Source organism: Nesoenas mayeri (assembly GCF_963082525.1).
Source record: "Nesoenas mayeri genome assembly, chromosome: 22".
Lineage (NCBI taxonomy): Eukaryota > Metazoa > Chordata > Aves > Columbiformes > Columbidae > Nesoenas > Nesoenas mayeri.
The window spans coordinates 2,464,349-2,478,739 of record NC_137572.1 but is presented as its reverse complement, the minus strand read 5'-3'; the positions used below and the strand labels follow the sequence as shown (position 1 = coordinate 2,478,739).

The 14,391-nt window shown below is 54.9% G+C and overlaps 1 protein-coding gene across 2 annotated transcripts in view; it reads right to left on the bottom strand.

Moving 5' to 3' along the window:
• The window catches only part of SORL1 (sortilin related receptor 1), a gene marked incomplete at both ends in the record, with an annotated part of 42,516 nt that extends 31,255 nt beyond the window's left edge, over positions 1 to 11,261 (bottom strand). For both annotated transcript variants that reach the window (XM_080358012.1, XM_080358013.1), the window contains 6 exons: positions 1,056 to 1,236; positions 1,440 to 1,507; positions 2,232 to 2,393; positions 2,634 to 2,759; positions 3,044 to 3,160; positions 11,043 to 11,261. In XM_080358012.1, the coding sequence (XP_080214138.1) occupies positions 1,056 to 1,236; positions 1,440 to 1,507; positions 2,232 to 2,393; positions 2,634 to 2,759; positions 3,044 to 3,160; positions 11,043 to 11,261 (873 nt within the window). The remainder of the gene's footprint in view (positions 1 to 1,055; positions 1,237 to 1,439; positions 1,508 to 2,231; positions 2,394 to 2,633; positions 2,760 to 3,043; positions 3,161 to 11,042) is intronic.
• Between the last annotated feature and the right edge of the window lie 3,130 nt (positions 11,262 to 14,391).

The window sequence follows — 14,391 nt, the reverse complement described above, 5'->3', positions numbered from 1 at the left end:
GGCTTTCAGGGCGCAGCCCCCCGGGTCTGCTGGTTTCTTGGCAGAGACAGAGCTCACCCCCCACATTTTGCTCCACACCACCAGCCAGCCTAGATAAAACCTCCTAGATAAAACCTCCTGCAGACCGCAGCAGGCTGCGAATCAGGCGTAACGCCAAGGGGATGGGCCCAAAGAGTTGTTGGCTTTACTGTCTGAGAGAGACACCTGTGACAAACTCAAAGTGCTTTGCAAGCGGGTCCCCTGGCAGCGTCAGGGTGGAGGTGACACGCTCACCACTTCCCATCCAGGACCCCCTATGCAGTTTTGCAAGGAGTCACCCTATGTGGCAAAGGCAGCTCCTAAAAACAGACTCGATGGTAGCAGCGGGAGACAAGCAATGGTCGTGTCTTCTAAAAAGAAAACTGCTCTTTAACTTATAGAAGGAATAGGACTGTATGCATCCGGTGGGGTGTCTCTGATCACCTAGAAAGGACTAGGAAGCACCAATGCTTTCTAGCTTTCTTTCAGGTTCATCTGATTCTGGCCAGCGGCTGCAAAAAGATTAGGCTGCACAGGGACCCAAATTCCAGTTTTGCTCACCCACATCCTCTGTTCTTAGGGAAAGCAACAGAAAACTCCGCTCCCTTGCCAGGCTGGAGCACATCAAGCTACTCGGAGCCAGAGCGCGTTTGATGGTAATCCCCTCTGACAAGTGGCCTCCAAACCACCAAGCCGCATCCCCAAGCTCCTCTACCACCGTCCATCTTCCCCGGGTGTTTTCCAGGTCCCAGCACTTTGCAGCCTGACCTACTTCTGCCCAGCCTGCAGACACGGCGCTCCACGCCCCCGCGGGACAGCGGCATCGGGAGGTGCTGCTGCGTGTCCACGGAAGCGCGAGGGTGTGCGAACAACACCTGTGTGACAAGCGGAACGCGAGGCGGGAAGGCTGCAGCAACAGGAGCATCCCTAGGAAACGCTCTCGCTGCACTTTAGATGCATTCCCCGCCGTGGCCGTGTACTGTACCAAAAAGCATCAACCGTCCCCCTCGGCAGCGAATTGCTCGCGCGGTACTTACCGCAGACTTTGTGGCGAACATGTATTTGTCCCTGAGCTGGAAGTCTTCGACATCTTCCAGGATTATTTCTTTATTTTCTCGGCTTTGAAAGAAATCGGTGCTGCGAATGACGGTCGAAGCCCCCGAAGGCTCGTGGCGCTCGATGTACACCGTGTTTGGCTTATCGTAGGGCTCTACTCCCCTGGAAGGAGCAAGAAAGGTGGTGGTGTTACCTCAGTACTCATAGAGCAATGCAGAAAGCACCAGGGAGTACAAGGAGACTTTGCAAGAAGCGGGGTGAGTGTGTAAGAAGCAGGGGGAACGTGGAGCACGTCCCCACGGTGCAGGGGCTCTGCTGGGCGAGGGGAGCGGGCGGCCGGGGCTGGAACACACTTAGATACATACCAAGAAAAAGACTTGACGTGTTCTTGGATCATGATCCAGGTCTGGCCAAAATCATCCGATTTCCAGAGCTGCAACGACAAAGAGAGTCCAGTGGGACCAAACAGACCCAGCCCTTTAAGAGACCCAACCTCAGGCAGCAAAGGCAGGATGGACGTGCGTCCATCACAGAACCAGGAACTACTTTGATGACTTGTCCTTTCATAGCAGCTGCCCAGAGCACCAGCAATCCTTATGGCTGCAGAAGAATAACTAAAACAGGTAAAAACTGCCCTTTAGTCTCTTATCAGTAGAATATTTTACTGTCTGTTGACCCACTTACCTTGCCGCTAACTCAGAAATAAAACCAACTTGTTATAATGTACTTGTGCAGTGTGATAATCAAGGCTAAATATCAGGGCCGAGCCATCTGTCCCTCGATTGTCCCCATTCACATGCTGGGTGATGACTATTTCACCTCCAGTTTTTCTCGCGCTGCCCATGTCTATCTGAAGGTGCTGTAATTATTTTCACGCTGTCGCCGGTAGCTCCAGGGCAGAGAAAAAGTGTTTGTATCCCAGAAGCCATTTGTTATGCACAATCCAAAGCCAAACCACACTCCCGCAAGCGACACCGCAGAGCTCAGTCCTGCCTCCGCTGCGCCCATTGCCCCTTGTCCTGTCCCCGGTTGTCACCAGCAGAGCCTGGCTCCATCCTCCTGACACTGCCCCTTTCCATCTTGATCCCCAGCAATGAGTCCCCCCTCAGTCTCCTCTTCTCCAGCTTCCTCAGCCTTTCCTAAGCAGAACCGCTCACCTGTTTTTTAGGATGCGACCTGTCGAAGCCCAAGAGCAGGTTGGGGTCCCTGCCATGCAGGAGGAGGTCTGCAGCTCGGAAGGGAATCGAGAAGCCCTGAATCTTGCTGCAGAAGTCAGTGGTGATCCAGAGATAAGGGACAAAGGCATCCACGAAGATATACTGGGGAGGAAGAGGGAAAGCAGGTTGTCAGACTGCAGGAGGTCAGAGCAGAACTGGGGCTGGCAGTAAGAAAGGTACACGCCCCAGGGAAGCCTTTGGGAGGGCAAACTCTGGAGGAGAAGACTTTGCCGGCCCCAGCCGCCCCCTCTCCAGCCGCACTCCGGTGTCCCCAAGCGTCGGTGAGCCGTACAGGAGGCGCAGCAGCGTACGAGCCCCTCGTACGAGCCGCATCTTCCTCACCCTCTTGTTGTCGGCCGGGCTGTGGTAGAACTGGGCGATGGCCACCTCGCTGCTGTTCCCCCCGCCGAAGGTGAACCTGTCCGAAATCTTCTTAAAGCTCTTCCCGTAGTCATACGACACGTAAACCTGCAGAGGAGAAGCCCCAGTGGGAAAAGCGCAAAGCTTTGGATTCTCTTATGTCAGATTTGGTAAAAACTCTGAGACCTACAGGGAAGAAAAGCCTTAGGGTTTGCCTGAGTCGGCCTCCCAGGGCTCAAATCACAGAGGATAGTAAAAGTTTATCTTTTATGCCTCTGGAACTCAAACTGATGGGCCTTTATTTCATTTTCGCAGGGCTGTAGCTCAGCAGCCGCCAACACCTGTCCCGGTACAGAAGGTGCTCCAGGACGACACCAGGTTGCGTCACTTACGTCGCTGTTTTTGGGACCCAGCAGAGACAGGCTGTCTCTGGCCAAAGCCACAATCACGTTGCTCTTCTCTCCCGCCCAGTGAATGACCATCTGGTTGTGGGAGTCATTGAGGCTGACCTGCAACACCAAGGAAAAGGGGCCGTCAAGAGGGCAAACACCCGACTGACCACCGCTCCTCGCAAACACACAGGCGGTGGGAATTTTAATCAAACCACCGTTTTCTGAGGTTTTTGGGCCTTCATCCCAGTCCCACCTCCCTCCGCGGTCTCATTTTATGCCCCCCCATGTAAAGCACAGCACAAAGGGGTTGGAAACCTCTGCTGACCCAACAGGGATTACACAGACAGTGCCACCGAGTCAGGGCTGGCGTCACACCGCGGCCACCTCGGAGAGGCATTTGCCACAAGCCACCAAAGAGTTAAAGAGGAGGGGACATTAGATCATGGCCCTATATAAACAGCATCTCTCAAACTTTATGTTACCAAAATGCACCTAAAGGGGTTCCTTTTCCCTTTATTATCCCTTATACAAGGGATTTGGAGGTATGATGAGGATAAAAACCGTGACCAAGTGTCAAGAAGTGATGTGAAATCTTGGCTGATTAGGGAAACAGTCACCTCTCTACCGGGATTTTTGTACTCAAAAGGATGTGCCAGGTTCCACAATAAAGGCGGTTGTAGGCGATCCCATTTTTCCCGTTGTGTGTGTGTTGTCTGTGTGACGGCGCCGGTCGCGGGGGGACGGTTCCTACGGGGAAACGATCGCGGCATCGCTGGGGGTGCAGGAGCCTCCGCACAAGCGCGGTGTCCGCACCGCACGGCCACGGACAGACAGACATCCCAGTCGCCGCAGGAGCAGACGTGCAGCTGGGAACCCCTAAGCTCACGGCCTTCGGAAGCTGTAATACAAGCTAAGCCCTTCTTAGGCCTGATGCTGCTCCCGGGATCAGCGAAAGCGCCGCCGGGGGCTGGTTGAGCTGTTGACAGCGCCCGGCGAATGAAACGCTGGGAAAAACGAGGTCTTTATTCTGGAAGGGGGAGGGCAAGCGAAACACAAGTCCTCAAATCCCTCTTATGCAATAGGCTCACACAAGGACGGGGGAATAAATACAAGAAAAAATGCCAAACTTTGCAGGGGGGCTGCCCCTCCGCTTGCCCGGCCAGAGCCCCCAAAGCGAGCAGAGCACCCCAGAGCACCCGGACAGCAAAGGCAGCAGAGATTTCGGTCAGAGAGCAGCATCAGCTACAAAGCCAGGCAGCCGCAGGCTTGTGTGGCCACTGGAAATAAAGCAGCGATGAAAGGATGCAGGGAAACAGGGCGGAGAAGAAGGATGTGCTGATGCCCGGTGAGACAACCCACACACAGCCTGAGGTCTGCAATCCAGAACAGCTCTGCGCTCCCAGCCCAAATCCCCTTCCTCTCCTTTAAAAGCACAACAAAGAATAACCCCATCAAAGTCTATTTTAGTTATTTTGCATGCAGTTTTTTGGGGGTTCCCAGCTGCACCCGGACTGAGGTCGCCACCCTCAAGCAAGGGGCTCAGTTTATTAGTCTGTGTAGAGCGTCGCTGCTATTTGGAAGAGACGAGGACAGCGAGGGGGGCCTGGAATTGTACAATCGGAGACAGAAGACAGCAACCCTGCCCCAGGAAAGCCCCACACAACGATTCCAAGCCTGGATGCGCCCATTCCGCCCCACACGCTCCCTCCCCGGCTCCCTTCAGCCCCATGGCCACCGTGGCTACTTCAGTTCACTTGCCATTTGCACTCAGCAAGAAATCCCAGACTAGGACAGTTTCAAACCCAGGAAAACCACACAAAGCTCCTACCTGCACATTCTGCTTTAAGCACAGCAATAAATCTCTTCAGTGCCTTTTCCCGTGCGCTCACAATGACAGAGAGACCCTCCCGAGAGCAGGGGGACCTGGGAGGTGCAGTGAAAGGTAGAAACCAGGGGCAGCACATCTGGGCTTGGAGGAGCCAGATATGTCTTGTTACTCATTAGAAGCCACAGGAGCCTAATTAGGGCAGAGCTCCTACATAAAGGTTGAACAGGACACAGGTGAGGTTTGGCTCTCCTGCAGCTCTGAGGCTGAGCAGAACGTGTAGGAGCTAAAGAGTATGTCTTACTGAGGGGTGTATAGAGAGAGAAACCACCCAAAGGATCCTTTACACTGTAAGTCCCTTGGGAAAGGTGAACACAGCGTTATCTCAGGTTTAGGAGCCCCACACGTTTGGCTCCGCCGGTTCCTGGTGCTGAGCAGCCCCCTATGGCCCTTTGGAGCGATGCGGAGTCCCGAAGGGCTCAGAGGAGCAACAAACGGGACCTTGAGTCTGTGCTCTCGTTGTGCCCCGAACGAACTGCACGTGAGGTCTCATCGAGCGGGGTGTTTCCAGTGAAACAGCTTTGCAATAAGGTTGTTGTTATTCCCGACACCAGTAACCCCGCCCCGCTTGCTGGGACAAAGTCGCTTCCACAGACTCCCCTAATGGGGGGAACCTTATGCCTAATAGAAACAGTATTTAGTACAAATTCCACTTAATAGGGAAGGGTTTGGGTCTTTGCCAAGTTATTAAGTGTATATGAAATATGCACGAAATTGTAATTCGTCCTCCTAATATGTGAAGTGCCACATGAAGTCCAGGAGGACCAAGACATAGTGCAGGCTGCTGGTGGCTCTGGTTAAATGCTGCTAGTGTTGTTTGTTTCGTTCACAGTATTTCTCCATAAATAAACCCCCTGTGGAAGCGGAGAGAGAACGGAGGCCCCGGAGCTGCCGATCCACGGGAGCACGTCCCAGAGCAGGTAGGAGCTCCTGGGCAGGGCTGGGAGGGGGAATGTCATCTGGGGACGTGGTTCTGAGCTGAGATGGCAGCGGCGCCTTGCCAAGCGTCCCAAGGTGGTGACCACCCATAGGTGAGCAGAGCAGGGTGCGCGTTGTGCAGTGTCCAACTCCTCCAGCACCCCAAACCCGGCTTACTCAGCACCTGCAACGCTTAAGCACCGTTTTCCATTCCCATCGCATCCCTCTTGGTTGCTCATGCCCTGAATTGAGAGGTCGGGGTAGGGTTTTGGTCACCAAGTTCAGCGTGTGACAAACCGCAGCTTTAGCAGAAGTCCCAGGCTCCAAAAGGGTGCGGGAGATGAGTGACTGTTGTGGGCACCTCGTGTGGCCGCTGGCAGGCATGACGGTGATATCTTGGTCCTTTCCATCTCTAGAAACTTTAATCCGAGCCTTCGAGCCACCGGAGAGGTGTTCTGCGTGGGAAGTGTGACTTCCCCATGCTGCATTCACACCGGTAGCAGTGACGAACTGCAAGCAGAAATAATTCACGTGTGGTGTCTGCGCCCACATGCAGTGACAAGTGTCAGGGCGGCATTAGGGGCCGTTCTCAGTCCCAAACGGGCTCAGGAGTGAACTGCTTGAGTCAACCTCTGTCAAGAGTTAGTGCTCGAGCTATAGGACTCGACTGCAGCTTAACCCAGGTTGTTGGTGTTAATCAGGAGGTGGCATGGTGCAAATAATACCCAGGGGCTCGATGCTGTGCAAATGGGGGCGTGCTGAAAAAAGACTGCTAGGGATCATTGCTGTGTTTTCCCATTCTGGTTTCTTGGTGAGAATGGGATGCCTAACAAACAAATGCAGTCTCTAGGGAATTTCTGAATAGGTGATTAATATGGGTCAATAAGGGAGGGTATAGGAGACCAACGGGCCCCTGCATCTGCCAAAATCGTCAAAGCTTTGCCAGCAGCCCAGATCTCAGCTCCAAGGCTGTCAGGAGGTGCCTCCATAGGAGGAACCAGCTAAACACTATGTACCTGTTAGGCAGGGCAAGGAGGACGCGGCTCAAGAAAGCTGCACCTAAACAGGTCAGCCATGAAGCCGCCGCTCGGGCTGTAAAGCGCAGGTGTTGTCACCATCTCCTCGCCGTTCCGGCTCGCTGGAAGCCGCAGCGGACAAGCTTTTGTCCCCGTTTCCTCCGCCTCCCCCGGCGAGGCTTACGCAACATCGCGGCGAGTGCCACGGGCCCCACGGCGCTCCTGGCACGCCGCGTTCCCACTAAAGCTTCATTACTGCACCTTCTGCTCCGCTCCCCAGCGTCTGTTTCTAGCCCTGCCGTGATATTTTAAAAGGCAGCCTGCGCCTGCCGGAGCGCTGCTTGTGGCTCGGCTGAAAATGCCAGGGTCTGAAATCATTGATATGAAACACAGGTGACTCATTTCAGAGAGCGCCAGGCTCACGGTAATTTGGTTAATACTGAAATCATCTGCTTGCGGGGCTGTTTTCTCTCTGCTACTGGCAACGGAGATGCTGTTTGTAGGAGAGAGGGAAAGGGACGTCTGTGTCCCAGCAGATGCAATGGGGAGAGGGATCTCCCAAAAGGAGTAAGGAAGGAAGAGCCGTGGGGTGCAGGACCCCAGGGATGCGCCATCACCCCCCGGGCACCTCCAGAAGGTTAAAGCCTAATGTGGGAAGGGCTCTGCCAGGCTGGCAAACTAGGTCAAAATTAAGCACGGTTCAATTCCGCCGCGGCGCGATTGATGTCTATGCTCGCATAGCTGGATGGCGTTTATCCTGCAAAGCGCTTTGTATGTTGTCTGAAGGAAGAAAAGGCTCTTTGGCAATGCGCAGGTTGTGAGGGAAGAGAGATAAGGTGGGTTCTCTATCCAGGATGCACAAACGGTCTCAAAAGATGAGAAGCCTCAGCATCTCAGCGCTCCCCATCGCTGCATTTGTTGGTGCTCTGCCTCACAGAGATGGTAACTTGTCCCACACAAAGTCATTGCAGTGGTGTAAATCAGAGGCAAATTCTTGGTTGTGTTGAAAAACTCTGTCCTATAGATATAGATCTCCAAGTGGCATCAAGGCACCACGTTGGTTTTAATGCAGGGGTACAATAAGCGCTAGTAGCTGAGAAGGTCATTCTAAGTCTTCATCAATGAGGAAAGTCCAGCAGGTGGACTGATGAGAGGTCATTTTGCAGCAATTGGCCTAGAAATGTGGAAAACCCGGTCCTTATCCTCAGAGGTTGTAAGGAGGAAACAGGAAGCTTAAGAGCAATGAATTCGGTCCCCCAGGAGCAAAAGGGAAGAGCTGATGTGAGAGTCGGCAATGAGAGCTGCCGGGGACAGGGATGCGTGGAGGCAATAGCTGAGGAGCCGAGGTGGCACGGAGGGCGAGCTGGCCGCACAGCAGTTAGATAAGACGCACTTGGTCCCAGTAAAGCTTACAGCAAAGGTTTATGGTGAGTTGTGTGGTTTTGGACAAGCAAAGAAGGGAAAGGTATGTCTGCAGATAAAGGGTAGACCTGTATGTCTGTATTTGCAGCCCAGTAGCGTAAATACTGTCCATAACCGTGATTTTCCTTCTCCGCCCCTCAGGACCAGCAGCCTGAGGTCCTGATGCTTCTCACCATCCACTGCGGCTACAACAGGACGCTCAAGACAGGCAGCGACACAGTGACCGAGGACAGTGACCCAGCACCAGGTAGGCACTCCAAGCAGCTGCTTCTCTTTAACTCGTTTGCAGTGAAGTCCTTGCAGGTGATGCAGCGCATGGGCGGCTTCCCCCAGGAAAGGGGGGTGTGATTTACGTGGGCTGGTGGGGATGGACTGTAGAAATGTCAGATCCCAGAGCTGAGCGTGCAGGTGTGAGCGGGGATGTGTGGGCAGGAGCACGGAGGCTGTTGCGGCGCTGCGGATGAGCAGCCCCCTCAGTAGACCAGGAGTGCGAGGTCGCAAAAGGGGGTTCGGGGAGCACTGCCGGCCCCAGCAGCAGTTGTCTTGCTCTGAGGATGCTTCTATGCTGTCCGTGCATCCTAGAAAAGAACCATCACGTGTCGGTGCCAGCTTCACAACAGTCTGTCCATTGTATCGCGCATCCAGAGTCCCATAGAGGTGAGGGCCGTGCAAGGGAACAAAACGAGCTCTGTCTCCAAGCTGACAGTGTCTGGAGTTGTGCGCTTGGTCTGGGTTGCTTGTGCTTAGGCGTTAGGAAAGCTGGGGAAATGCCGGGAAGACGCAGAGGTTTAGGCTGCTGGTTTTGTTGTTTGTGGTTGCCAAAAGGTTTTGTTGTAGCTGCGCGAGCCCGCCTGGCAAGGATGTGATCAGCGGTCGAGGAATCCAAGTAATGTTTTGTCCTTGTCTTTGGTGTCTAGAGCAAGAGGCTTCCGAGCCCGCTGCTGGTGTTGCTGAGTAAGCCCCACTTGGCTTGGAAGGTGCCACAAAGGGTTTGGACTTTGTTCCCCTCCTCGTGACGCATTCCTCCTCCTCGGTGCTGTCCCCAACAACACCACCCACGGCACCAACAGGCAGCACCGACCTCGTGGGCCACTGTACTTGGCCCCCAATCTGAGCGAGGAGGCGCGAGACCCCCAATACGGGCTCTCTGGCTTCCTAAGCGTTAGTAGATCTGTGCAGTCAGATCCGTATCAGTGCCTGGAACACGTGGGCTCCCTCTCCTTCCTTTTAATAAAGCAGACCTTGATTTGAAGCACCATTTTGCTCAGGAGAAATGTTGGTTAGTGCCAATAAAGTCTTTCTTGTGATATGATTTTTGCGCCCTGCCCTAGAGCAGCGGGAAAGGTGGGTTTTGCGTGCCCGGCAGAAACGGGAGCCCTCAGTTCTGCAGGCAAATCCCCTCAAGGCAAAGAGGAAACACCAAAGAGTGTTAAACTTTGTAGAACTCCCATAGCGTCCTTTTAGGCATGTTTTGGATAGCACCAGGGTTACCGCACTCTCCCGCTGCACGTCCAGGCGATAGAGGCTGCTCGTGCCAAAGCAACTCTCTATCCGAGCTGGGCAAAGCCCCGGGAAGATGGAAAGGGAAGCCCTACAAACGTCTTTCTGTAGATGGGAGACGAGTGTATCTGTTTCTAAACTGAGCTAGCTGTGTTATGCTAAAACCAGACAAATGGTGAGGAGGCAGAAGAGATGAAGCAGGTTTGCAAGGGGAGTAGGAGCAGCTTTTCTCATGCTCTAAATGGGGGATCCGGAGCAGAGCTTTAGGAGCAGCACCGGTGCCTTTTGGGCATGTGGTGGGACACAGTGAAAGCAAAGGAGGGTCAAGCGGGGCAGCTTAGTGTCGTGTAGCATGTGAATACTTAAAAAACGGAGTATACTCCTGAAGGCTGAAGTGCAATCCCCCACTAACCTTAAAGCGAGGGTCGTGTGGAGAAGGGGGGGGCGAAAGGATGCCGTAATAGTCCTGGCACCAAAACTTGCCAGCGGATCAAGACTGTGCTGGGATACGCTCAGGGATAGGAGTTTATATGTTCTTCTATGAAGAGCAACTCCTCTCTCCCCTTTCAAGGCACAATGGAGGATAGATGAGAAATGCAGAGAGGAGCCCTTTTGATGGAAAAGGGCACGGTGCCGCACAAAAAGCAATGTCACCTCCCTCTGCTTGGCTTCCGAGCATAGAAACGTTCGCCATAAGCATCTCTAGGTGAAGAGCCCCGTCCGGGACTCGCTTTCCCACCCAGTGACCCAGCAGAGGGGACACAGCAGCCTGTGTGCCCTTGGCCACCGAGCAGCCACCGATGCTCGCTTTTTGGGGGGGAATAAACCCGCACGTATCAACCACAAATCCAACAGTGTCCCTAGTGTGAGATGACTTTGGGAGAGGCAGGAGGAGAGGTGGGAGTTCAGCAGCACCTCACATACAAGCGTCCACCGGTTTCAAGTTGCGGGCAGCAAACGAGCCGTGCGACGCAGCCAGGGCTGCAACCCGGCTCCGACCGTCCCCACGCAGAACCCACTCGAGCCCAGGGCAGCCGTGGAAGTTATTTTCCGAGCGTGCAGCCCCATCCCCGCCCTCCCCGGGGGCTGCAGCTCGTCCCGCTGTGGCACGGCCGGTTCCCGGTCGGTTCCCGGTCTGTTCCCCGCCAGCCCACTGGTCGCGGGGGGACCGGAGCCGAGCGCTGCCGCCCTCCGTGCGCGCTTCCCCCGTGGGATGCAGCGCGCGCTTTGGGGTGCGGGGGGGATGCGGGGCGCGTACCTGTCCGTACACCTGGATGGGCTCGGGCGGGCGCGTTGCGGCGCGGCGGCTGCGCGGGGGCTCGGAGCGGGGAGCGGGCGGCGGGGCGCGCAGCAGCAGCGCGGAACGGGCGGCGGTGGAAGCGGGTCCGGGCGCCGCCGCCAGCAGCAGCAGGAGCGGGAAGAGGTGGCGGGGGAGCGGGGCGGCCCGGCGAGCCCCGCCGCTGCTCCGCGTCGCCATGTCGGTGCGGCCGGGCCGAGCGGAGCCGAGCGGAGCCGAGCGGGGCCGAGCCGAGCGCCGCCGCACGGAGAGAATGTGCAATGGGCAGCGGAGCCGCATCCCGCCCCCGCCGCACGGTCCCCCCGGGGGATGCTCGGGGACCCCTCCCCGCTACCATATATGCACCTCTCGAAGTGATGCTCGGGGTCTTACAGAGATAATGTGAAAGGAAGTAAAGTTGTTGGTGATGAAATGCAGTGAAAGGATGCGGAACAGTGTCAAATAGTTAAGTCAAATAATACGAGTGTCACGAGGATGGAGCCAGGCTGAGCCCTTGTGGCCAGGAAGCCAATGGTACCTGGGTTGGATTAGAAGGGGGTGGTCAGTAGGTCAGAGAGGTTCTCCTGCCCCTCTGCTCTGCCCTTGAAAAAAGGGTTTAGTTCAGATACTATCAGGATATACTTGGGGAACATATATATGTACATACATATATATATATAATATATATACAGCCATATCACCCTGAGAACGCAAGATCTCATCTCAGAAGCTAAGCAGGGTCAGGCCCGGTCAGTACTTGGATGGGAGACCAGCTGGGAATACCAGGTGCTGTGGGCTGAGCCAGCACTGGGCCCTTGTGGCCAGGAAGCCAATGGGACCTGGGGTGGGTTAGAAGGGGGTGGTCAGTAGGTCAGAGAGGTTCTCCTGCCCCTCTGCTCTGCCCTGGGGAGACCACACCTGGAATCTTGTGTCCAGCTGTGGCCTCTCAGTTCCAGCAGGACAGGGAACTGCTGCAGAGAGTCCAGCGCAGCCACCAAGATGCTGCAGGGAGTGGAGCATCTCCCGTGTGAGGAAAGGCTGAGGGAGCTGGGGCTCTGGAGCTGGACGAGAGGACACTGAGGGGGGACTCATTCCTGGGGATCAAGATGGAAAGGGGCAGTGTCAGGAGGATGGAGCCAGGCTCTTCTCGGTGACAACCAATGATAGGACAAAGGGTAATGGGTGCAAACAGGAGCATAGGAGGTTCCACCAGGGATGATGTGGAGAGTGGTTCTCTGCTGCTCGCCTCCATTCCAGAGCCGTGCCTTGCCTTTGTGGAAGGCAAAGATGTGTTTATGGGTATAGTGATGCAGCTGAGAAAAGGCCTCACCAGTATTTTGCCCTTGTTCATTGCAGAGGTGCTGGGAGCACTCTCAGGCAGTGTTTTCTCTGCCTCGAGAGCCGTACTGGCATTTCTAATGCTGTCTGGAAATATTTACGGTAAAAGGATGTCACTTGGCAGCAAAAGATTTGAACCTTATAAATCCCAGGGACAGCATCAAGGCGGCCGCACTCCCCCTTATTTTGTTTGTTTTAGTAGCAGAAATGTTGTCCGGAGCTATCCCAGAGGCGCTTTCATCAGGAAAAGTAGTCCGTGTATTTCAGTATTTGAGTCAATACAATTATAAGGGCTCCTAATGAAGCTTTTAGTTATCTCAAGTCAGCATAATGTCCCTTGGGAGGACCGGAGGTCACCATGGGTGAGGGCAGAGTCAATAAAGGAGCCTTATCGTGCAGGAATCCCTAGAGGGGGTCGCTCTCAGTTGCAGACGTGGCGGGCAGGTGAGAGAGGCTCAAAAAGGCTCGACAAAAGCACCATCGCGTCTGTGAGTCCATCCTACTTTCCACAAAATGACCCCCTCTGCCCCGCCAAATAGCCCTGACAAGAAGGAACAGAGGAACGAGGGAATAAGAAAGAATTAGGAAAGAGGAGCTGGCTCCGTAGCAGTTTCTAAAGGGAGGATCTCAATGCGACAGGGGGTTCACTGTCCTCTTCTTGGCCTCCGTTTTGCGCTGAGAGATGCAATAACTCTCGCAGGGATCGGAGAAGGGACCCCCGTCCCCCCCAGGTCCCCACAGAGGCTGCCAGGGAGGGGACGGTCACGAGGACCTTTCAGGAGAACCTAGAGCTGGCAAATGCTAACAGATGAATAGCTCTTTCTTTGCAGAAGGAAATACGTTTCCTTTGTCAAGGTATTCCGTGTGTCTTGTAAAAAGCACCCGTCTCCTGCCGTAAAGGGGAGGGAGCACAGAGCAGAGCGTATGTTAAGGTACATCTGGATTTCATCAGCAGCAAATGCCGTGTACTCAGAGTGATGCGAGGAGCCCCTTGGCCCCCAGCTTTCCTTCCTCTCTCCCCCTTGCCTTTCCCCAGCACAGCCCCGCAGGTCTCGGAGGGTTCGGAGGATTGCAGGAGCCGGCGGAGGCATTTTCCACAGTGAGAGAGATGATAGAGTCATTTGAAGGAAGTGTTGCATGGAGTTGGAGCCGAGCTGGGGAGCAAAGCAGCTCATCCCACCATCAAGTCCAATCTTACAGAGAGTCAGGGTGCGTGTTGAGCGGGCAGATCTCAAATCAAGGTTTGCAATTTGCTTTTGTTCTGAGTTGTCTGAAGTGCCAGAGTGTGGCTCTTCCGTGAGAGCGGTCCCTTGTCGTGGGGTTGTAGGACAGAGCTTTCAAGGAGCAAATCGTCTGGTGTCAGCAGGACCTGCCTTTGAACCACAGGTCTCAGGGGACAGGTCCTCCAAGCCTTCTCACCCCCTTTGTGCTTTTGGGATGCCACATCTGCCAAAAGAACACAACTCGAGGAGCAACCCTGTCCAGCATGGCCAGGCGAGGGGCACAGAAGGAGGATGCGGGGCCAGACGTGGTCCCCGCCGCAGCTAAAATGCCAGCATAGGTATTCAGGAGTGCAGATGGATGTGCAAAGTCACTCTGGAAATGATGGCCAAACCCATCAAGACAGACACCAGGGTCAGCATCTCGATGGCATTCACACGCCACCAGGGGCTCGAGGTCCAAGGCAAAGTTCGCCCCGCTCACAGACACAGTGTCAGAGCCTTCATTGGAGGCGGTTGGCCATCTTGAGGTTTTGGTTAAGAAGTTCCAGCAGTGGCGTCTGAGCGCTAAGCTGGTGCGTCGTGTGTCACTTGTCGTGCCCGAGGTCTTTCGGAGAAGGGTGGTGTGTCGTGTGCGGTGTAGGGGACACCGATGTGTCTCTAAGGGGCCACCTTGTGCACGTCCCCCTGCAAAGCTGCTACTGGGAAGCCGCTCTCGCCATTGGGTTCCATGCTTTTGGGGCAACGAGGAGGAGGAAGGGAGGAGGAAGGCT